The following is a 24,503-nucleotide window of genomic DNA, read 5'->3' on the forward strand; positions in this document are numbered from 1 at the left end:
TGAAATCAGAATAGTTAAGGTGGGAAAAATTACGTTTGGACTCAAACAATTTTTCTGCGGTCAGAATACTGACAGCGCTTTTTCATTGGTTAATTCTATTGTTCTTTGCTCACATAGTCAATCCTTTGTTAACAAATATATTTATTTCTAAGATGTGACCATGTCGACTTAATGCTTATTGGTTGATTGTAATTTGGGGTTTGCTATGAGGTTGATTTGGATTTCAGGGTTTTTCTCTGACATTTGTTTGCGTCTAAGCTTTTCTTTTGGAGAAATTAAATTAGATATCCTTGAAGAAAGCTTAGTTTACTAGGCTACCCTTCATCCCAAGCTTCATGTGCAACAAGATTTAAAAAAATTCTTTACTTTTCGATTTTCTTTTCTACATTTACTATACAAAATTTTAAAATTATTATTATTATCATTATTCTACTGTTTTCAAATTTTGTTGAAAATGAATGTTCAATGATCACTTTCACAGGCCTTCATCCATGGCTATTACCTTTAGGTAGGATTGTTCTTTTACTAAAAATGTTTCATAATATATGCTTTATGCATGCAAAAAATAACATTAACAACATCGACTGTAATAAATTTGCTTATTTGTAGTTATAAAATACTCCTTAAGGTGGAAGTGACCCTTTTTAGCTGTCCATACAACTGCATTATTTACTTAGTAACTCTTAGTAACTAATTAGTGATTTTATTATTAATTTGAAAAAAGAGTTACTGCTACTGTAAAAAACTTTGCAAGAGCCTTTTAAACAGAACTGTTTTAAGAAATTAAAATGTGTGCATAGCCCTATCTGCCAAATTATTTTTTACTTTTTTACCGAAGCTTGTGTTTCTCAGAGTTTCGAGTTTCTTATAATTTTTGTATATGTTACAGTGCATAGCTTCTTTCCTGGGTTTTGATGTAATCTTACAAAATGAAATGTATAATCCTTGGAAATTTATTCTTCTTAAAATATTTTTGTTTTCTGATTTTATAGAGTCTTCATCACTATGGAAGTTCAATGTTGCTTGATTATTTATATCATGCAAGACCTAGAAAAGTCATGTTTCTCGGTCCATCTGATAACGTTCTGGCGCGAACTATTGCAGCGATATCTGGTTTAAAACGCTTTAACGTCATGCAGGTACAGTTAATTATAAGCAAGATAAAAAATTTATGCCTTGGTCAATTACTATTCTTACACAGTTTACATTTTTTATATAGTATTTATGTAGTATTACACAAGAATTTGTTTTTATATAGCATTTTAAAATTATATGTGAGAAAATATTAGTACCAACAAATGAAAAACGGGATGGATGTTAGCCAGATTAAACAAAACATAATTCTTCTGGAAAAAAAACAAATAATCTGTTTGATACACATTTCTTGAGAAGAAGAGTCATTTATTGTTGCTCACATGCAAATGTTTTTAGTGAATCTGAGTCAGGATATATGCCGAAACAGCATGTAGTGCTAGATTGATATTTGATGTGAATACACTTGTCCTTCTTAGCAAGAATTATATATACCATTGTGGTATTTTTTTAAAGGGGGGGATGGATTTTTTGTTTTAGTTCTTGTGTGTAACATGGGCCTTAAAAACCTTTTTTAATTAATTCTCTGTCACTCTGGTTTTCTGGTTTTCTGTCACATGGTTTTGGTATAATAATAAAAAGGAAGTTCTTCAGGTTGATCCTTTCAGTAAATTAATTTTAAATATACAAAAAATTAACCATCAAAATGACTTATTCACCAATTTGACATTAGCGCCTAATTTTGAATTCAGTGTGCAGTTAAGGGTCAAGTACAAAGTTAGTGTACACAGGAATCTGTGTTGCTGGAAAGTGATTTTGATGTAACACTTTGGTTTATTTTGTGATTGCATACAGGATGGGACACAATGTGCTGTTGTTAAATGTTTTAATATTAAGAAACTTGACTAGTTGTTGAGTTCAGAATGTGATGTACATTTTTGGAAAAAAGAGTTCCCCACTATTTTAGTTGTATTGTTTTTCTAAACCTAAATTATACCAAGATCGAAGACAGACAACACTAACATAAGCTTTCTGATAAATACAAGTCAAATGTTTTAAGATAAGCCTTGTAAAACAGTAATTTACACAAATTTATTGAATTGTGTAATTGAGTGTAGATCAATAGCCAGCTTAAACTAAAATGCAGCACCTTTAGATTTCATCTGGGACTGATGACTCAGCTTTAATCACTGAAAGAAACATATATCCCAACTTCTTCCGATCAAATGAAGGTTTCTTCGATTTCAATAATGCAAGAGCTCAAGCTATTAAAGAGTTTAAGTGGACTGAGGTTGGACTGCTCTACAGCACGGAACCTTTTTATTGGCAGGTAAGGTACAACTTAAACATTTTTACAAATTTGAAGTTTTTTTGCACTTCAGCTTACCATTCCTCAAAAGATGTAAAACTTTCATCTTTATTATTTATTATTTAATTTTTATTTGCATGTACAATACTTTATTAAAAGCAGCCCTGAAAATTTTACAAACTTAAAATTCTTTATTTCCTCTTTAACTTTTGCAGAGAATTTTTCATTGATATATATTTATTTATTCTTTCCCAGGTTTATAAAGACAAATAATTAACTTATAGATTATCTTGTATTTGTTCCCTCATAATTACTGCTATCCAAAGTTGATGTAAACAATTTTAGGTTTCTGTAATTTATTTAATTAGTAACAATGACAAAGCATTTCTGTAAAATATGAGATTTTCAGGCCAAAAACAGGCCTTAACATTAAATGGAATGTTTTACTCTTTATTTAACTATTAAATTTATTTTGTTTTTTACTACATTATTTTTTTCAGAAAGGCATTCTCAAGCTAATAAACTTGAATAATGAAGAAACTCTACACAGAAAACCAAATTAACTTATTTTTTTATGTCGTGATAATTTGTTGGTATGCCAATGATTTTTCAAATTAAAAGTGATAAACATATAATCTAAATTAATCAAGTTATATTTCTTTTACCAATCTGTATTTTTAGAGATGCATGTTGTCATGTTTACATTGTAGTGCCTTTAAAATTCTTCAATATATAAGGTATCAAAAAAACCTTTGCACAGGCCACTTTTATCAAAAGCAACTTTCTTGTATCTTTTGAATATACAATCTAAAGTTGCATTGTTGTACTACCACCAGTATAATTAATACCCAATTTATTTTATAGTTAAATCAGATGTTAAAACGAAGACTAATTCTTCTTGGTGTTAGAATTATTGCAGAGGAGCCGTTTATGACAAGTGCAAAAGGTGCTGTCACTAGCTTAAAGGTAACTTCGCCATGTTTAAATGAATGTAAAACAGGATTTTGACCGTATTTCACTGGAAATGTTTACCAAGAAAGCTTCCTTAAAACAATTTAAAATTGTTTGTTGTTTGTACATTTTAGCGGCAGGGCGCCCATGTTATCATTGGTACATTTCCTGCGTGGTTTTCTTCAGACATTTTTTGCGAGGTATGTGCAGTTATTTTAATTTCAATTTATATATATGCAATGTCTTATACCAAGGGGTGCTGCACAAATCAGAATTATTGGTGCTAAAAAAATCAGTTTTTTATGGATTTTTAGGAATAGTGAAATTAAAAAAAGCTTACACAAAACAGTTAAAATTGGTAATAAACAATCAAAAACACAATAAAATATCTCCTTCCATGCTATTAGTTTCTATTAAATGCGTGGCATATATGCGGACACTTTCGAACTTATGTTATAATCTACCCACCATGTTTTTGTATTATTATGCTCGAAAGAATATAAAATATAACCTAGTCAGCTTAAAAAAAATTGAGTAAGTAAAGGATTGGGGTGCTGTTCATTTGTAGTTGTTTGTGGAAGTTATGATATTTTTCTATGGATGCTAAGAGAAGCAGATAAGGAGAGGGTTTGAACCCTGTCTTTAAAAAAACTCTAAGCTACATTAAAAAAACAATTTTTGCAACACCCCTTAGATGTTCTGAAAGTTTCAATATTTTCTAAATATTTTTATTTTATAGTAAAAATAATATGGTGCAGCTGAAATTCAAAAAAAATCTAAGGTTAAACCCTGATCTTTAGATCTATTGCCAGAAAATGTTTTCACCAAGGTATGTGTGGTTGATGCTGCATGGATTTGGAGTGTCTAGCACAAGTATATGCACAGCTCAACAAGTTGCTTGTGCTAGACGGGACTCATTTTTTTTTGGTTTGGAACATTTGTATTCGGCTACAACAATATCTGGAAAGGTAAGATTATTAATTTACCAAGCTTTGTTTAAGTTTAATGAAAGTACTACAATGGATATCACCGGCAAGTTTAAGGTATTTTCAGGGACTTTCTGTTTTACTTAGGTATTTTTGATGTGCTTTTTTATGTTGAAAACTATAAAGTCCATGGCAATGAGAAGCTTAATTAGCTCTTTAACCTTTATATAGACCTTCCTCGATTGTGTTATTTTAAAGTTAAGAATTGTAAACATTTTTTATTTTTTTGGAACATCAAATTTATTTTTGTGTAAATTTTATCGCTGGAGGTTAATGAAGTACTGTTTTGGTGATATTCAAGCCCTTTTAATTTGCATCCTTAGACATACATTACACCACATAGCATTTTGTTATTAATTTGTGATTACACACAAAAATGGTCACACATGCTAGACAATTGTTTAGCATGTGTCCTTTTATCCAACCAAGGGGCTTATTCCACATGTTAGTAAATATAAAAACAAGCTAAATCAAAAACAGCATTCACATAAACAATTTTAAGAGTGCGAACATATATTAAGAAGACTCCCTTCTATATGGTCAGGTTTATATTGCAAAATCGGACTAGTAAAGACTAGTTAAATAACCCTTGGAAAAATCCACTTAATTTAGGAAAAAGGGGTAGAGAAATAAAACTTTAATGATGTCAGGCTTATTCAAGGTTTTGCTGCCAAATTGTTAAAGAGATATTGGAGTTTAAGGTTTTTTGATGATGTCCTAAACCTGTTTGTTCCTGTTGGTTGACCCAGCTTGACGTCAATGCACTTTATTGAATTTAGGAGGTAATGTCAAAATAACTAATTTGTTGTTTAGCAATTAAAATAGTTTCTCATTATTTTTAAAGGAAAGAAAGCGTATTTCACCATTGTCCCTCACTAACACACTAAATTTATTAATTATTAATATAAGAGATCAGAACATAGACAAAAAGCCAGAAAGCAGTAAATTTCATTTTTATTTCAAACAACAAACTATAGCTTGTCCTGGTCCTGTACCACGATTTTTGAATTTTTTTTTTCTTAACATCACCAATTGTATAATTTTCTTAACAGGTGCTTGCATCATTTGAAACTGATTTTAAAACCTACACTAACAATGACACAGCGTACTTATCTTCTGCTGCTAACGTGTATGATTCAGTTTATATCATTGCTGATGCAATCCGACGTGCTTATCCTAAATTAAAGACATGGAAAAAAAACTTAGATCAACTGATGTATGGTGATGCTGTGGTGGCTAGTCTTTTGAAAAATATGCTGATGTCAACAAACTTTTTTGGATTGACAGGTCGAATTGTGTTTAACTTCAATGGAAATCGCCATTACCCTGTTGATATATTTCAGTACTCCGGCATTGACTATAATCTTGTTGGTCGATATGATAATTGGTATAATTGGCATTATTTTACATTGGCAAAAGTAGCATGGCTTGGTGGCAAACATTATCAACCAATGACAGTGGAAAATACTTGGAGATATGTGACGTATGGATTATATATAGCTATGTGTGTTTTAGCACTATTGGGTTTAATCTTCGCAGTTATCTTACTGGTGTACTTAATAGTTAAAAGAAAGACCAGTATAATCCGAAACTCTTTTTGGACATTCAATATTATCATCATTGTTGGCGCGATATTGTTGTATATATCAGTGTTCACATTTGGTTTCGACTCTAATTTGGAAACATCAGTTGACCTTAGTTTGATATGTATTTTACGAAAATATTTAGTTTGTTTGGGCTTAATACTGCTTGTTGCTCCATTGCTTGCCAAACTCATTTTTGCACATCATGTGTACATGAAAAGACAGGTCGTTTTTAATAAACGAGCCAAAATATTTATGTTTGTCTTTGTTTTGGTTTTGTTCCTAATAACATTGCTGATACTGATAATATGGCATGTGCTCAATCCATTGGAAAAACGTGTGAAAACAATAAATATGCAAGAAGATTTTGATTGCAGCGACGAAGTATGATTTTTATTAGATTTAATTACATTTATTAGTTAGTACAGACAAAGATTTCATATGAACTAATATTTTGGTTTTGTGTTGAGAACAATAGACATAGCATGCATTTTGGTAGGTGGAAAATTATAAACAACAGAATAGATTATTAAGGCAAATTTAGTCCAAAAATAAATATTTGTAAGACTGTTTTTTAAAAAAGAGAAGTAAAAAGATAATTCCATTGCTTTTTGGATCTTTTGTTTGTAAAAAATCCATTAATAGCCATTTTACGCCATATAGTCATGCTTTTTTACCAAAGCGAATGTGATGTAAAAGTGAGTGAACTTTTTTAAATATTGGTCTGGTCATCTATTCAGTTGTAAAAAGGGCACGTGAAGCTCTTAACAAAAAATATATCAACAGATTCGGAAGACACGAAGATAAGTAAGAAAACTTCTGGGTATAAATTTATAGATTTACTGACTTAAATATTAATGTTACTGCTCTAAGATTTTAAGTCCAAATTTACTTGAAACAGCTGCTTAATTTTTTTTTTTTTTAGAATATCCCATTTGATCCTTTTGTGCAAAAATGGCACTACTTGGAAATTTGTGATTGTGAAAACAACATTATATGGTTGCTGATCATCAGTATATTTTTCGTTTTGTTACTACTGGCTGCACTTTATTTTGCTTTGACCACACGCAAGTTATTTATTTACCCCATGAATGATACATGGAATTGTGGGATATGCATATACGTTATTCTTTGTTTTGGAATCTACTGTTTGCTTGTTGGCTTCCTGGCAGCTGATTATCCAGATCTATTTTTTGGTTTAATTGCAGCTGGGATTATAACTTGTGTTACTGCAGTACTTATAATATTGTTTTTGCATAAGGTAAGAATGTATAACCCTGTTTTAATACTTATATATTATAACCTTTGATTATTGTTTATTTTTTAACTTTGTAGGTCAATCCATTTACATCATAGATAAAAAACAACTCAAGCAGTATATCTTTAATGTTTGCAATTCATATGCTATTTTTGTTGTTGGTTCATTTATGAGCTAATTCTTATGCCAATTATTAAAAATGTTGTGTACATAGTCGAAAATGTTGGGACATTTAAACAAGTATTGCTGAGCAAAAACAAAAGAATTTATTTAAATTTCTACAAACACGTAAATCTTTGCACATTTGAATTTTCGGAATCATATGTAAGAATTTCGGCATAGCATTAATGTGATTTATATTGGTGTGATCCAAATTAGGCAAGATAATGTGTTTAATTTGTTTATAATAATATTTTGTACTAGGTTTTGAGTATATGTGGTTGTGTTGGAAGACCTAATTGCTGTACTAGATGTATTAATGTAATATGTTGTGGACGGTGCAGCTCGAACGACTCTAAATCTGAAGCAGAAGATATTGCAATGTACAATAGCTACTTCAAAACGCAATCCACGGGTACAGCAGTCAACGATTCAGGTCTCACTCTGATATCACCTGTTGCTGATCTGTCAGATATTTCTTTGAGTAGTTTTGATAACAACAACTCTGACAACAAGGTAATTACTATACTTTTTGGATTGTAATTTAAACTTTTTTAAAGATGGCTTTCAGTTGATTTTAAATGTTAGGTATAAGCTAATTTTTAAAGAAAATATGAAAGCATTTGTTTGATAGGTAAGAATTTCTTTTCATTAATAAGCGCAACTCTTCAAACTTCTAGATGTGGTTAATGTACTCACATAACAAAAAGGTTTATTGTGATTCCTTTAGAAAAAAAGATGTTGTGGAGGAAAACAAGGAGGCTGCTGTAAAGGTTGTTGTGGAAATTTATGCTTTGGTGCCCCAGAATCTCGAAAAGTTGGAAAGCCTGGAGATGAACAAAAGTTTGTGGTCCATGGAGATAAACATGTTCGGGTACTTATTTCCACAATATTTTGTAAATGCACTTGCTGTGAAGTGTTTAAAGACAAATTTTGACTTAATATAATTTGGATATTTAGTTTCAGTTGGTTCCAATTGTAAAGAAAAAATCCCAACCAGTGCAAACAATGGTAAGTGGTGGCTAACTATGGGTTTAAAATATTTCGAGTACATCTATTAACTTTGACGTTTAGATAGAATATTACCTTTCCTTGATCTGTAGGATAAAATTTCACGTTTTTTTAAGTTATTTTTGCAAAATAAACCAACAAGGTTTAAGTATTCGCTAGATAAGTTTTTACTTAAAAAATACAATTTTACCTATTAGAATTTTTTTGTTTAATCTTATTTTCAAACAAAAGGAAATAATAAACAATATAAAGCAAGCGTGCATATAACTTTCTGTAAAAAACTATTATATTCTTGTTTAGCCAGCTAAACCAGACATTGTAGTTAGCCAACATTTATCCAAGCCTAAAGACGGTGATTTTGATAAAGGCGATGGGCTGGTCAGTAAGAAACGCGATTGGACATTTGTGAAACAAGTACTGAAAAACAATGGTATGGAGTTTTGCATTATTTAGAGTTCTCCATGGAAAATTCCTTGTCAATTTGATTGGACATTAAAGGGAATATTTAAGACAGGTACTTTCCAGACAGGTACAATCATACTGTTCAAAGCTTCGGAATAGCAGTACTAGTAAATAAAAAGATTTTCTATTCTAAGGGATCATGCAATTTGAAGTTGTCAACGTTAACAGCGGATTTACTACTTAAGCACTTTAGAACTAAAAGCCTAATCTATGCATCTGCAAACCTTGCCCTTCTGAGGACTCCAAATTTTGAATATTTTACCATATTCTTGCTTGTCTGTCAAACTGGAATAACTTTTATAACTGAAGCAACATTATTCTACAAGTTCCTTCCTTTTTCATTTTTTACATGGTTCACGATAAAACTTTTTATGTTTTTTTTGATAAATACACTTATACTTTGCCTTTATATATATACATAAAGGCAAAGTATAAGTGTATTTATCTGAATAAACACAAGTTTTAATTTAACTATTTCTTTAGGCTACTTGCAAGTGGAAAGTCCGACTGCGTATGGATATGGACCAGACAAGAAAGCACCATTAAAGATATTCAACAAAAAACCAGATTGGTCTCATGTTGTTTCAACTTTGCAATCGAAGGGTATGTTTTAAGTAAAATAACTTCTGCTCATATTGTGTTTTATGGCTATAAGAAATCCATATTTTATCATAACTGAAGCAAAGTGATGTGATGTAACATTCCAGTGTGCTACTGAAGTTGTATACACATTAACATTTTTGCAGGTTTGATTTCATCACCACGAAAAAGTATAGTATATCTGAACCCAGATGCTTTACAGCAAGAACTTAAAGACACCAAAGCTAATGGTGCTACAGTGGAAGCAGCAAAAACTCTAGCACCAGACACCAAAGGTGGAAGAAGATCATCTACCAACAAAGCCAACAATTCAATCACACCCACCACTAACAAATCACCAAGATTATCAATAACAGGCAAGGATATATTTCTATGATCATTTGATGAATTATATAGGATGGGAACAGGCTTATATTAATCAGCTCAGGGTGGAAAGTGGAAAATCCATGAAATTGTTTAGAATGTATGTATGAGGGGAGGGAATTGTCAAAGTATATGCGTATGCATCTATGTCTATAAAAATGATAATTAAATATTTTTTGCTCTTGTCCTTGATCTTATTGTAACATTGTGTTTCAATGAAGAAATAGGAAAAAAAAAGCACTCCACTCCACTACCTGAACTACTATACTGACCACTGTAATAAATAGTGATGCTTTTAGCTGGCCATTTTGTGGTCTGCTTAATAGGTTTGATGTCTGACGCTGTTAGAAAAAAATGGTGGTAAATTTTGAAAATTTTTCAACATGCAAAATTATTCGTGCAATGGATAGATACTGATTTGTTATTTTTAGGCAAGAACAGTAGACGAGGAAGCAATGTTTCAGGGACTGAAGAGTCAGTTAGAAAAGTTTCCCGTCGTGTGGTAAATGGCCCTGGATCTCACAATACTCCAAAACAGCCAATGAATTCCTTTTTAAGACGCAACACTGTTAATGTGGTGACTACAACCGCTGGAGCGGCACCCCGAAGAAATACGGCTACCACTATAACAACGCTAAGAAATTCCGGATCAGTATTTTAAATTGATCTCTAAAGGGATGAAACTTTTATGGTACATTTTGGCCATAGCTTATAAATAATAACAACTCAATTTCTTTTTAATGTTTTTCTCTTTGTTTACACATTGTAGTAAGTCATGCATATTATCAATACTTCAAGTTATGTACTGCTTATGCATGTACTAAAAAGGTTTCCCAACTTGTGAAAGTATTGGTATTTTTGTATGATGGGAGTTTTATGTGGAATAGAATTGCTGTTTCTCTTATCAGGATCCTCTATTACGTATATATTTTATTTTGTAAGTCTTCAGCCATAAATGAGTATCAATAATCAATAAGACACTTTGTTAAAAAACAATTTATTTTCACGAAGTTTTTCGTAATCTAAGTTACATTATCAAGTATATATTTTAAATATATAACAATGAGTTGTTTTTAACTGACATATCTGTATGCTATTTTTTGCATCCTCAACAAAAACAAAGAGAAGTTTTGTGTGGTGTTAAGATGTATAAAATTTTCATTTTTTTTTACATAATTAAATCTATATTAAATGCTACCAAATCTTTTGTTCAGTTTATCCGGGCTTTAAATTCACCAAACTTAGTTACCTTGTTACTGTAATGCTTCGAATAAACGCCCGGGACGTTTATTAATTTTTTTGACATTATTTGCGGGCGTCTATTCGAGGGGGGCGGTTAAAAAAGGGGTCGTTTATTAATTTCTTTACACTTCGTCTCGTTTGCAATTTTTAAGGATACCTATAATATATATATTCACAACAGAAAAAAAAAGATATTCACATGTTTTAGTGAATAAACTTCAAATCAAAAAACTAAATTTCCAACCTTAAATCTAAGATTTAGGAAGAAAGAAAGTAAGTATACTTTTACTATCTCTTTGAATAAACGCCCCTTTGACGGAAGGGCGTCTATTCGAGGGGGCGTCTATTAGAGGGGGGCGTTTATTTAAAAAATGACTGAAAAGGAGGAACGTTTATCTGAAAGGGGGGAGCGTTTAATAGAAGGGGGCTTTTTATTCGAAGCATTACGGTAGCTGTACAACATGTTTTAAATGAGTTAGTTTTACTTGTTTATAAAATTCATTTTTAATAAAAATATGATTTATCAATTGGCTTCTGACGTATAACATCATATCTGACGATATTAATGATAAATATATTTCAGCTTTTTCTAATTAACGTCTGCAATCAAAAATTGCTGTGGCATATGACATTGTGTATTATGGCGGCAATTTTTAGCTAATGTAATTAATATGAATTGGAGCGGCTGTATTGAATTCCCATGCATGGTTCAGGATTAATAAAATTTCACTGTTTTACAAAAATTTTTACCATTTGTTGGGTGTTAATATCATCTGTGTTTTGGTATAGCTAGACGAACTCTATGTAGTGTAGATAAAGATACGCAGTAAACATGAGCAATGATCTTTTACTTGTAAGTATGCTTGGAAAGAAATGTATATATATTTAACAATTTATTTATGCTTGAATTTGTATTTTTTTGATATATTTTGTATATAAATAAAAACTGCATGTAGCTGAGTGTGTGTTTATGGTTTGATGAAAATGTGTCATTGACATTAATATATTGATACAATAATGTTGCGTTTGATGCTAGTGAATAATAAAGAAGTTGTATAGTGATAGTTCTGTTAATTATTTGTCGGAGTTACATAAAATGTTTTGGAAATCCACGCAAGAAAAGTTAAAAGTGAGCCTAAAAATTGCAATATATCTATTGTACGGTTTACACTTTGACATCTATTAAATTTTTTACATATGGTATGCTTATATGCAATCTATTCTTCTTGCAAGAAGACTTTATAGATAAATATTTATCTCTGTTTTGATTTTTTACTATTCACGTTTGCATTTAAGCCTTTCCTCTATAAGGTAACAATCTACTCCATTTTTTATCACATTAACAATAACGATGGAGGGCATGTGAGTTCTTTTAAGGCACACAGTTAAAAAGAAAGATTTTCTTATCAAATTCAGTCAGGATTGTTTTTGCATATTATACTTGTCAAGATAGCTATATCCTTTTATTATATCACTGAATTAAAAGCCTTATCTTGTAGAAGGTATAAAGTAGCAATGGATCCACAAATGCAGTACCAAAGTCAACTGACATCTCGTTATGCTAGCAAAGAAATGGGTTACAATTTTTCGAACCATAAAAAATTTTCAACATGGAGGAAGCTGTGGTGGATTCTTGCTGTGGTGGATTCTTGCTAAAGCTGAACAGGTACTTATTTTTCTTTCTTTCTTTCTTTCTTTCTTTCTTTCTTTCTTTCTTTCTTTCTTTCTTTCTTTCTTTCTTTCTTTCTTTCTTTCTTTCTTTCTTTCTTTCTTTCTTTCTTTCTTTCTTTCTTTCTTTCTTTCTTTCTTTCTTTCTTTCTTTCTTTCTTTCTTTCTTTCTTTCTTTCTTTCTTTCTTTCTTTCTTTCTTTCTTTCTTTCTTTCTTTCTTTCTTTCTTTCTTTCTTTCTTTCTTTCTTTCTTTCTTTCTTTCTTTCTTTCTTTCTTTCTTTCTTTCTTTCTTTCTTTCTTTCTTTCTTTCTTTCTTTCTTTCTTTCTTTCTTTCTTTCTTTCTTTCTTTCTTTCTTTCTTTCTTTCTTTCTTTCTTTCTTTCTTTCTTTCTATTTCTTTTTATATTTTTATTCCCTTTTTTTAGTTCGCTCATCCGTCAACAAAATGTACAATTTTATTGTTTTTTTACTAAGCAGTCCTTTACACAAGCCTGTAGTAGTCCAAGGAAGGGGGAAGGGGTGGCGACAAGGGTATTACTACGGCCTTCTTCCACATGAACTAAGTTATCCATCAGCAAGATAGCAATAGGATTCGAAATATGTCCTAAGAAGTGAGGACACTCACATACATATATATATATATATATATATATATATATATTATATGTATATATATATATATATATATATATATATATATGTATATATATATGTATATATATATGTATATATATATATGTATATATGTATATATATATATATATATATATATATATATGTATATATGTATATATATATATATATATATATATATATATATATATATATATATATATATATGTATATATATATGTATATATATATGTATATATATATATATATAATATTGGTAAGGTTAAAAAGTAAATACGACTTGTATACAACTTAAAGTTTCACGCATCATGCGATCATCAGGTATACATATAAAGTATACAAGTTAAATATATGGTATATATATATATATATATGTATATTCAATTTCTTGAATTTGAATTTCTTTTTGGAGAGTCTGATTAGTTGCAGTTTTTCATTTTGAAGAAAATAATTGGTTGTTGTTTTGTGTGAGAAAACCAAAAAGTTGAACTTAAGTTCATCCTGACTGTTTAGTGCAAGCAACAATAAACTTTTGACAACTTTTCTGCAAAAGATATAAAAAAAATCCTGTGAGGAATATCTTTTCATCTGATAGAAGTTATTTTAGTCTCCCTTTTTCCAAAAGAACAGGAGTTGAGTGTGCAGCCCCTTATGGAAAAAATTTGCAAAGCAGGACAACGGTTTTTTGTTGCTGGCGAAAAAAAGCACTCTAATCAGAGCACCATTTTGTGTAGCCAGCTTTCTTGATAGCTAGTGAAAGTCAGCACCAATCAAAAAGAGATCAAAATCAGCACCAAGAAATTGGGATAGCTAGCTAGCTTAGCCAGCACACTATTCTTACTTACATATCAAATAATTCTTACCTGATAAAATACATGGATTTTAAAAATTTAGTGGTGAGAGTAACAAAAACGCATAGCTATTATAGACACAACAAAAGATAAGCATAAACAACTCACTTTAACGTAATTGCACAACTATCCTTCTTTGATTTCACACAGGCAGGAAGGTATACTCTCCATAGGAATTTCTTAAGTAAGTTGTTTTTGCAACACGTCAGAACATGCAAAACCAGAATTATATTTAACCTTTTTAATTAATTTAGCTTAAATTTGAGGTAGCTCATCAAAATCCTCACTAACTTCACACGCTCTCGCAAGCCATGTTGAGAACGGAAAGAGTCTTTCACATGCCCTACTGATATTTATACTAAAATTCCTACAAGCCTTATCAATACATAGAAACTATTTTGACAGGTTTGTTCAAAAAATTCTGACTTATAAGTCAAGCCTACATAGGTTAATTCTAGTCCACAGTAAAAGCCTCACGGGATAACCTAGAGCCAAGACTGGCTAACACAGGTCAGGTCAACAAAAGTTGATCCATTTCGCGTTATGAGAAAACAAGGCGGAATATTTCGATCTTCACATTCCGGGTAAATTCGACAGATTTCGATTTTGATCCTCGGCATTTTTTACTAGGTTGCGTGACAGGGTTGACCTAGTTTAAATCCGCCCCTGTGGTTTGTGTAATACAAGCCTGCCTCCAAATTGTTACCTGAATGTGGGCTAAAAAAATTCATATGTGAATGCCAACATATTTTAGGTTAATCGTAAAATGTAATTTTTTCCCAGAAACTAGGTATTACAATCACAGATAAACAACTGGATGAGATGGAGAAGAACATTGACAACATCGATTATGAAATGGCTGCAGCTGAAGAAAAATCACGTCGCCACGATGTTATGGCTCATGTGTACACATTTGGAGTGGCGGCACCGAAAGCGGCTCCGATTATTCATCTAGGTTGCACCTCCTGTTATGTTGGTGATAATGCAGTGAGTGAGTTTTTGCATAAACATTAAAATGCGGTAGTGAATGCAATGATACGAGAAATCAAGTTTTAAATAAGAGTAATGAACAAAAGGAAGGGGCGTGGTCAATGGAGGGGGGGATGGTTCGTAGTTGCAATTTCGAAAAAAAATGTGCTCAGTAGACTCCAACTATGGCCTTTTAGTCACTAGAAAATTTTAAAACCTTGCCTCCCTAACTGAAAATCTGTGAAAACCACTTTGAGATGTGTATTAATTAAAAGATGTTGCATCAATTTTTATGGTTTAACTGTTTAATACCTTTGAGCTTTTTAATTGAATCGCATTTTTTAAAAAGTTATCTTTTCTGACTTAACAAAGCTTAGTGTTGTTTTCTAAAGATTAGTAAGGTTTGTGGCAAACTTAAGACTTTTAATTTTTGTGAAAAAAAACAAATATAAGGTAGTTTTGATTAAGTGTATGAGTATGAAGGGAATTCTGTTACAAAATAAGCGTTTTTATTTACTGAGGTGTAATACACCGTTACCTATTTACTGTATATGAATTATACATGCAGGATTTTTTCGTAAAATTTATTAAAAAATAATGAAATTATTAAGAAGTCTTTTTTACAAACTTTGGTTCGCATCTTTAACATCCCCTAGAAATAATTTGCTAAATTTTGGTCTTAAATATGTGCATTCTTAGGGTTAAATGTATGCATTCTTTTCCTTGAGTAGGTGCATTCTTGGCTTTACGTATGTGCATTCTTGTCCTTAAATGTATGCATTCTTAGCCTCGAATATATGCATTCTTGTTCTTATATATACATCCTTGTCTTTATATTTGTACATTCTTGTCCTTATATACGTACATTCTGGGGCTTTAATATGTGCATTCTAATTTTAGGGTCTACTTTCTTTGACTGGATATTTTTTTTATCTTAAATTTTGTTTGCTTGTATTTTTTTTGTTTTGATCTTATTGGTTTTAATATAACTATATACTATACTGCATAGAAAAGAGGATGTATTTATATCCTGCTTTCAGCTATTTTACCCTTTTATCTTATCCTTTCTTACAAGCTGTTTTTTAGCCTAATTGAAGGCAGGAAGGTGACAATATATATATATATATTAGGGGAAATTTTTGAAATAGAAAAATATTAATATTCTACTTAATTTAACGTAAAATATTTTTCCATTTTGGTGATTTCTGCTATGAGTGGTGTGTTTTTTTGTGCCACTAGTGGTGTTTTAACGTGCATTATCTTTTTAATTGATAGTAATCATTACACTCAACATTTCTAGGATCTTATAATCATACGAGATGCTATCAACATTATCTTGCCGAAGGTAGGAAATATCTGCTTCAAAAGTCTTGAGTTCAGCTTACCATCGACCACCTTCTAAAAAGCAATTTAAAAACAAACCTCCCAACCCAGATTGTTACAATCAGGAGTAAATCCAATTAGTTGTAGCTGTTTCGCGAAACGAAGTCCACACAATTAACAGCCTGCCTTCTGTAATCATTACCTAAAGTGCAGCAACTACTAACAAGAAAATCGCCTAAGGCATCTCTACTAATTTCTTTTTGAATGTTTACCAGAAAGTGTTAGGTTTTCATAGCTATATGACCATTTCTATGTATACTTCCAATGTAAATTACCTCGATATGATAGCCGTTGTCCGTTTGCTGTATGTAACGGTGTTATCTACGCACGAAATCTTGATGCAACAAATAACAAATGCGATATAGTTTTATTGGCTTGCTGTGACAGGCAAACTCCTGTGAAATTTCAACAGGCTAACGACTAGTTATCAATATTAAAGAATATACTGTTGTTGTTATGTTTTAGCTTGCGCGATGCATAGACCGCTTGTCAAAGTTTGCTTTGCATCACAAAGACCTTCCTTGTCTTGGATTTACACATTTCCAGTGGGTAAAAGTTTCACCTTAGTATTCACGGTTGTAAAAGCTAGTTTACCGTTTCTGTTTTTCTTGTGCTTTTTTCTACACAATTAACCATGCATAGCAGTATCGCTAGATATTAGTCCCTAAGTTTTTTTTCAATGTTCATAATAGCTTCAGTCTTGCCTTCCTTTGCTCCATATAAAGGTTTCTATTTCAGCACTCTATACGTCCGTTCACCGATCTGCTTAGACTAGGATGGTAGCGTAGACAATATATTTTAGCAATGATAAAAATCAGGTATTTTGACTTTAAATGCACGTTTTTATTTGTCTTGTTTATTCAACTTCCTTTTATTAGGCCTGCTCAGTTAACAACGGTAGGAAAGAGAGCGTGCTTGTGGATATCAGACTTGATGATGGACCTAGAAAGTCTATCGAAATTAAAGAATGAGATGAAGTTTCGCGGTGTAAAAGGTACCACTGGAACTCAGGCTAGTTTCCTCACTTTATTCGATGGCGACCACGATAAGGTATGTAGTATTGTTTAACTAACTCTTTCTTCTTTCTATCTTTGTTTCTGTAATTCCTGATTGCTGCCCACGAGTGACTTAAACCTAAATTTCATTTAAATAGCTAAATCATAAAAAATTGCACTGTCAGTAATTTTGAAAGGCCGCAAAAGTAAAAGATACAAAAATTTTGATGCGATAGTACTAAAATGTGTTTAAGTTTTATTAAACCTTTTGCGCTTAACTCGCAATTTGGGCAAATTATTTTGCAATTTCTCATCTACAATTTGATTTTGTGATGTTCTGACAGCTTTAGAATATCTATATTTTAGCGTGCGCCTCAAAAACACCATGTACCTATATCATAGTTAAGATTCGATCACTTTTTTCACATCTTCTATATAAACAGTTTCAAATATTGTACACCGGTTCATAATTTTGTGTAAAGAAAAAACGTGATTGTATATTTTAGGTCGAGAAGTTGGATGAATTGGTAACTCAATTTGCTGGATTTACAAAAACTTACACGGTCACTGGTCAAACGTACCCAAGGAAATTCGATTACACTGTTCTCTCAACCCTTGGAGGAATGGGTGCTAGTATTCATAAGGTACGTGTGTTTTGAGTTTGTATTACCCCTTCAACCAGTTCTGCTGAAGGGGCAATACGTTTTGTTGTATGAGTGCTTTGACTTACTAGTAATGTTAACACAATAAACTTGACCTGAAAATAAGTTTGCATCCTTGTTCAGGGTCTTGGGTACCCTTTTTTCTCGCATGACGATACTGGACAGGCTTGACCTAACTTTTAAGTCATCAAAACTGACAGGTGCTAGTTACGACCCTTAATTTAGTACCTCAGGGGAAGTATGAAATATTCTTCTTTGCAGATGATTATCTTTTGCTTTTAGATCTGCACTGACATCCGCCTTCTTGCGAGCATGAAAGAAATCGAGGAACCTTTTGAAAAAAATCAAATCGGATCAAGTGCCATGGCTTATAAACGCAATCCGATGAGAAGCGAGAGATGTTGTGGTTTATCGAGACATTTGATGACATTAGTGGCGGACGCACAAAACACAGCAGCTGTTCAGTGGTTGGAAAGAACGCTTGATGACAGTTCCAATAGGTATGTAATTTTTGTAGTTCTGGATCTTTTTGGTGCGTTGTGGGCTAGCCCTGTGAAAGTAAGCAGTCATTTAAAAAGCGATTTTCGATGAAGAAGAAGGTTCAAGAAATTCGTTATAAAATCAAGACATCTTGTTTCGAAAAAAACCCAAGATAATACCTTTTAAATCTTCGCTGTTACTTCTATTGCATTAACATTTTTGCAACGCCTTCTTAAATTAACGCCCATGTGAAAACATCAACGCCCATGTGTAAAAATCAACGCCCTAGCCGTTTATCTGGGTTTCTGCTGTAATCATTTTATAAAAGATATAATGATTTTTAATCTAAAGTATTACGCTTATTGTGAAGTTTAAAATATTTTTTAACGTAGTAGAAGCATTGTATCGTAGTTAAATACCCGCATACAGCTACATCGCCTTGATTTTTACGTTGCTTTTATTTCAGGCGATTGTGTATTTCTGAAGCGTTTTTAACGGCTGATGTCATCTTAAATACTTTGCAAAATATCACTGAAGGTTTAGTGGTTTATCCCTGTGTAATTGGTCGTCATGTCAACCAAGAGTTGCCGTTTATGGCTACGGAGAATGTCATCATGGAAATGGTGAAAGCAGGTGGCAATAGACAGGTAGGATCTTCTTTGTAATGATGTAACCTTACTGATAGAGCGAGTGAATAATTTATTCAGTCGACTCACATTTTGTATGGCAATACGATATACGTATGAGAATTTAGCTGCCAAATACTTTGTTGTTTTGAAGATAACCACTGAAATTTCTTTTACATCAAAACCTCCGATCCTATCCTTTCCATATGGGTATATTTTACCAATTGTAAAGTCTTACAAGTGCATTAATTATTAGAGTTATGGTCAAGTAATGTGTGCCTTTACGAAATATAATCTGTTTATAATGTCAGGTTGTAAAATGCACCATTTCCGTAGATTTTTTTTGCATCGTTTGTTATTTCTTGTTGTGATTGGTCATTTAAACATCTTTGTATATTTAAAAAAAGTAACTGTTTTAAATCTTATGTTTCGTCTCAGCGTCCAAAATTACGTTAATCCTATAATAAGATGGTTACTCTTTCATTCTTCTTTATTTTTATTACAATCCAGTTAGTTTTGAGGAAAACCATAGGTCTTGCTCAACAGTAAACGGTTTATTGCGCACACATCGTACTGGTGAAATCCTGAGCAGGATATAGCGTAAATCCAAACAGTCGCAGAATGCTTATTTATTTAGCGTAAAACCATGTGCTTTAATTGGCAAAGTCGACAACCAATTAAATGCTCCTTTCTCCAAAGAATCTTCAAGAGCTCTGAGTCTAGTGGCATCACACTTCAGCTCTTCTTTTACTTCATGCAGTCTCTTTAAGTAGCGGTTACTTTTGCTGTCCTTGATGGTATTGAGCACCCGTTTTTGTTTCTGTGCGGTTGCGCAAACTTTCTCTACCATGTCAGCAGTAAACAAACGAGAATTTTCATACTCAATTGAGCATCGTTCTGTAGGAATAAAAAATTCCTATCCCTCTCAATTTTGCTGGAAGGAAAAACACTTACATTCCAAATCATTGCAGACGTAGCCGTTAAACAAAGCCGGCAGTAATAATTGTCGGATAGGATCTTCGAAAGGTATAAACAGATCTGATGTGTTGTCAATTATTCTCATGATGTATGTAAATTTATGTTGTAAATGATGGAGAAAGGCTGCATATGCATATTCTGGATAAATTTTTGCAATCGTGGACAAAACACGTATTTCTTCCACCCAAGCTTTTACTTTCTTCTCAACGTAGTTCACCCACCCGCAATTGCACCCACCTTTCGACTGTTACGGTAATTTCACTGTCCGCAAATAACAGCTTTGCTTGTTCAAAATACATAGGTTTGACAATCATAAAACTTTTCTAAGCATCAGGATAGTAGCCGATGAAAGGACCATGTGTGTTTATTTTTTGCCACTCAAATTTTATCTCTTTCAAAGTCCCACTTTAATTGCATTTTAATTAACGCTTTTTTTTACACAAGCACGCTAAGCTACTGTTTTTATTGCTCTTGCTTTTCGATTAATTCTTCACTTACACAAGTATTTCTGGTAATGTTTTTTTACACGGCCATGGTAGCGCCGAAACTACCAGTCCGTACACATGTAGTAAGACGCTGGTTTTTACTGCTAGTTCTATATACACATTTTTGATAATCCCCATTGCAAGTATTGTAATTCTCATTTTACTTTTTTTTTTATCTCTAACTGCTTGTAAGGTGTTTCCTGAAAGTGGTCGCTCCAACCCTTCTAAAGATGTTAAAAAAGACAGCGAACGCGGTTTTAATCAATTTCGCTTAATTTTTTCGAAATTCGAAAAACTTCCGACGATCACCTGATTGATGAAATGTATAGTTTTGTTCGTATGTATTTTAATGAAGAACTGTTATAAGCGAGACACCATATATGAGACACCATGAGGACGAATATCACAAATATAAGATGACGGCGGTTTAGGTTAGGTTTAAACGGATACTGACCGGTTTTGATAGAAACGCATGTTCTATTTTTATACTTTTGGAATTTAAGACCGTTCGATTTTAAACATTTTAAGTTCACAAAACAAATTCGAATCATTGTTTATATGAATTGAAACGAAAAGATGGTTTTAGGTGGGCTACTTTTATATTTTTTGTGTGCATGGAAATGTTTTTATTTATTTACGTTTTTATGTTACCATTTTAATAATGGCTTCCCAAACCGGTAGTATGGCTTCATACAAAGCCCTGTTTTAATAAGTTGTAAACCAATCAAATTATCGAATTTTTTTATATTCATTTATTTATAAAATTAACGAACCAACGTGTGTCAGAAGTAAAAACAAGTAGCTACAAATAATTTACTTTGCCAATCCGAGATAAAGAAAAATTTTACTTTTTAACTAAATATTTAAGTGAAAAAATAATTGTACGGCGTTTTTTCAATTGCCCAATTGCTCCAAAAACATACATTGTGCATCTCTTTTATATGATACTCTATAGAAACATTATTGTGTTTTGTACCTTTACAGTATATGACGTCAAATTACCAATCATTGACATTAGCTTCTTAATTTTGACGTTAAATCCTCATGACATACGTACATCTTTATTCTAGCGAAAATTTATTTCCTAAAGGGAAATATTTTTTAAAGTAAGAAAATATTTGAGTTTGCGCATCCGTTAACACCTGCAAAAATGTTTAAATGGTTTAGAAGTGAGCATCTTAGTGTTAGTAACAACTACACATGCACAAATTCGAACTCGCAAAAAATCGGAAATATGTTCGAATACACAGATGTTCGAATTAAGCAGCAGTAAACAAAAGAGTCTTGTAAAGGATGGGACGATTTTCAAATTAACGCCATTCGAATTTGTACTGTACTTGAAATTTCGTATATATGTGTAGATTTTTGTATTAACAATACCCCAACCTTATATACCTTAAAGAATTTGCATAATTTCCAATTCCTTATATGTCATGTAACAAATGTACTGTTTCTATGGTTTTTGTAGAAAAAGCAAATTTTAAAATAAAAAATAATGTGAAGCTAATATGTTGTTATCATATTGAATTTTTTTTTAAATACATTTATTTTGTATTTCACTTCAGGATTGTCACGAAGAGATCCGCAAATTGTCCCAACTTGCATCGAAAGAAGTAAAGGAGTATGGGCGCGACAACAATTTGGTTGAATTAATCAAGTCATGTGATTATTTTCAGCCAATCCATGCTGATCTTGACAAGCTATTAGACGCTAAAACGTTCATTGGTCGAGCACCGCAACAGGTGATATTTCTTTTGTTTTGTTAAAATTTTAACGCATGCGCAATAGGGTCACTATAACTTCGTACAAGGGGTACAATATTATAATGTCGGTGATTTTTGCGAAATGCATGAATTGACATCTTATTTTTTTCCGTTTTTTTTTTCGAATGTAAATCAGGGTTGCCAGCGTCCTGGAAAGTCCAGGAAAGTGAAATTTGTTCTGGAAAATTCTGAAATTTTAGTCTTAACCTCCATTAGTTATTTTAGGGAGTTATATTGTCAATTTTGATCTCATCATTTAAATTGTTAATTCATAATTTCACCCATTCGTTTAGCTTATAATGTTGAGGGTTTGTTCTTCTTCTTGTCTGGAAATATTTGGAAGGTCTAACTCTAGGAAATTTTAGCTTAAGTAGCTATCATAGAACGACCCGGAATTCTTATGTTATAAATCCTAGTAGTACTGTATAAATGTCCTGGAAAGTTCTGGAATTTCAGTGTTTATCTGACAAATTCTTGTGAGATTTATATTGGCTGGCTAAGTTCATGTTTTTTTTCAGGTGATCATCTTTAAAAAGCATGTTTTGTTCAAAGTTTGTCCTAATTCATCTTAATCTGTTTCTATTTGAAAAGCTCGAGTTTTCTTTGCTTACAGAAAAAGTAATCGCGAAAATAAATCCCCGCGAAATATCTGGAGTTGATTAAGCTGCAAATGGAAGTTTTGCGCATGACGCGATGCGCGAAAAGTTCTGGCATTAATATAAGTAAATGTTTCAATTTTTCTATGTAAATATTTCCCCTGAAAAAGGTATTAAACAGCCATGAGTTATAAAATTATAAGATGTTGACTTTTCAACTCGATCACAAATTTCACTTTCGGATCATATTTACACCAGATTACATGTCTATTTTTTTAGAAGCAGCTAAATGTTAATTCTTTCAGATCATAGTGTTGCTTGACTAAAACAAGTCAGTGTAAAAAGTGCTTTAAACTACAATGAATAAGAACTCTGACGATGATAAAGAGTGTAGCTGAGCTCTATGTTGCTATGTAGTTGGTATTTGCCTGGTGTTGCTCTTAAATGCGTTTCTTATAAAAAAACGTGTACGCGAAGGTTGTGCTGGAAAGGTCCATTGGTTCTTTCTGGAAACCATTTTAAGTTCAAAAAACCCTGTCTTTTAGCTTAAAAATCATGTACACAACATGAACCAGGGGTAGATGAATGTATTAACCTCAACTGAAATGTATAGAATTAAAGACAAAGAAAAGGGAGATTAACGGCTAATTTTTATAATTGATTGTCTTATCTACTCGTGCCGGTCAAAATATTTATATTTGCCCGCATGTTAAATTTTAAAGTAATCAATTTGCACTGCTATAAATTCCTTGCATTGATTGCAACGTACTATATTTATTGCATAAAAAGTTTTAATACAAAGAATAGCATTTTATTTAGCGATTTTCTGTAGAACTATCAACACACACAGCTTTTTTTAAGCGAAAATATCTTCCTCGGACCGGACTCGCTGGATAACGTACTGAAAAAATTGTGTTGATTGATACAAGACTGTTCAACATAATATGTTGCTATGGGCCCCCCTTTATTTAAAAAAAAGTAAGCAACGACCTTTGTTTTTTAGGTAATTAAATTCATTAAGAATGATGTCGCATATGCTTTGGCTGACTATAAAGAACAGCTGGAGGGAACAGCCGAGGTGAACGTTTGAAATGGAAAATTACTTGTGATCAAAATACGCTCTTCCACCTTCATTTGTAGATGTTTACTCGAGACTGCAAATATCTACACGGTGAGAACAAAAAACAAACAAAATATAGCAAATAAATAAACCCTATGAATTAGAAATATTTTTCCAGAATATATAGATTTATAATACTCTTCTAGTCCTGTTTTGTTTTTAGGAAAAAAAGTTACGTCATGTTTTATTTTGGGCTGTTTGCAAGAAAGGTTGTAGCTGAGAACACATGCTTTCACCTAACTAACCAGTTAACTAAACGGAAGCCTATGATTTCTCCGGGTTCTCAAATCTCAAATTTAACTTCCCCGCTCCTTTAATTTCACAAAAAACAAAAACAA

The 24,503-nt window shown here is 32.0% G+C and overlaps 2 protein-coding genes across 2 annotated transcripts; both read left to right on the top strand.

Annotated features, from left to right (window-relative positions):
• Positions 1 to 47: 47 nt before the first annotated feature.
• Positions 48 to 11,909, top strand: LOC130649387 (gamma-aminobutyric acid type B receptor subunit 2-like). Its single transcript, XM_057455657.1, has 14 exons — positions 48 to 1,139; positions 2,189 to 2,362; positions 3,206 to 3,307; positions 3,427 to 3,492; positions 4,093 to 4,260; positions 5,331 to 6,245; positions 6,787 to 7,122; positions 7,543 to 7,794; positions 8,009 to 8,152; positions 8,239 to 8,289; positions 8,590 to 8,719; positions 9,235 to 9,354; positions 9,498 to 9,707; positions 10,146 to 11,909. The coding sequence occupies exons 1-14, from the start codon at positions 1,017 to 1,019 to the stop codon at positions 10,373 to 10,375; spliced, it is 3,021 nt and encodes a 1,006-aa protein (XP_057311640.1). The 5' UTR covers positions 48 to 1,016; the 3' UTR covers positions 10,376 to 11,909.
• Positions 11,910 to 12,429: 520 nt separating this feature from the next.
• Positions 12,430 to 24,302, top strand: LOC130649390 (adenylosuccinate lyase-like). The gene is given in 11 exon segments (XM_057455662.1): positions 12,430 to 12,582; positions 12,584 to 12,622; positions 14,892 to 15,095; positions 16,378 to 16,422; positions 16,926 to 17,005; positions 17,339 to 17,510; positions 17,962 to 18,099; positions 18,400 to 18,617; positions 19,064 to 19,244; positions 22,252 to 22,428; positions 24,049 to 24,302. Coding segments are annotated over 11 exon segments (1,452 nt in total). The 5' UTR covers positions 12,430 to 12,471; the 3' UTR covers positions 24,136 to 24,302.
• The last annotated feature ends 201 nt before the right edge of the window (positions 24,303 to 24,503 follow it).

Source organism: Hydractinia symbiolongicarpus, chromosome 7 (assembly GCF_029227915.1).
Source record: "Hydractinia symbiolongicarpus strain clone_291-10 chromosome 7, HSymV2.1, whole genome shotgun sequence".
In the NCBI taxonomy this organism is placed as follows: Eukaryota; Metazoa; Cnidaria; class Hydrozoa; order Anthoathecata; family Hydractiniidae; genus Hydractinia; species Hydractinia symbiolongicarpus.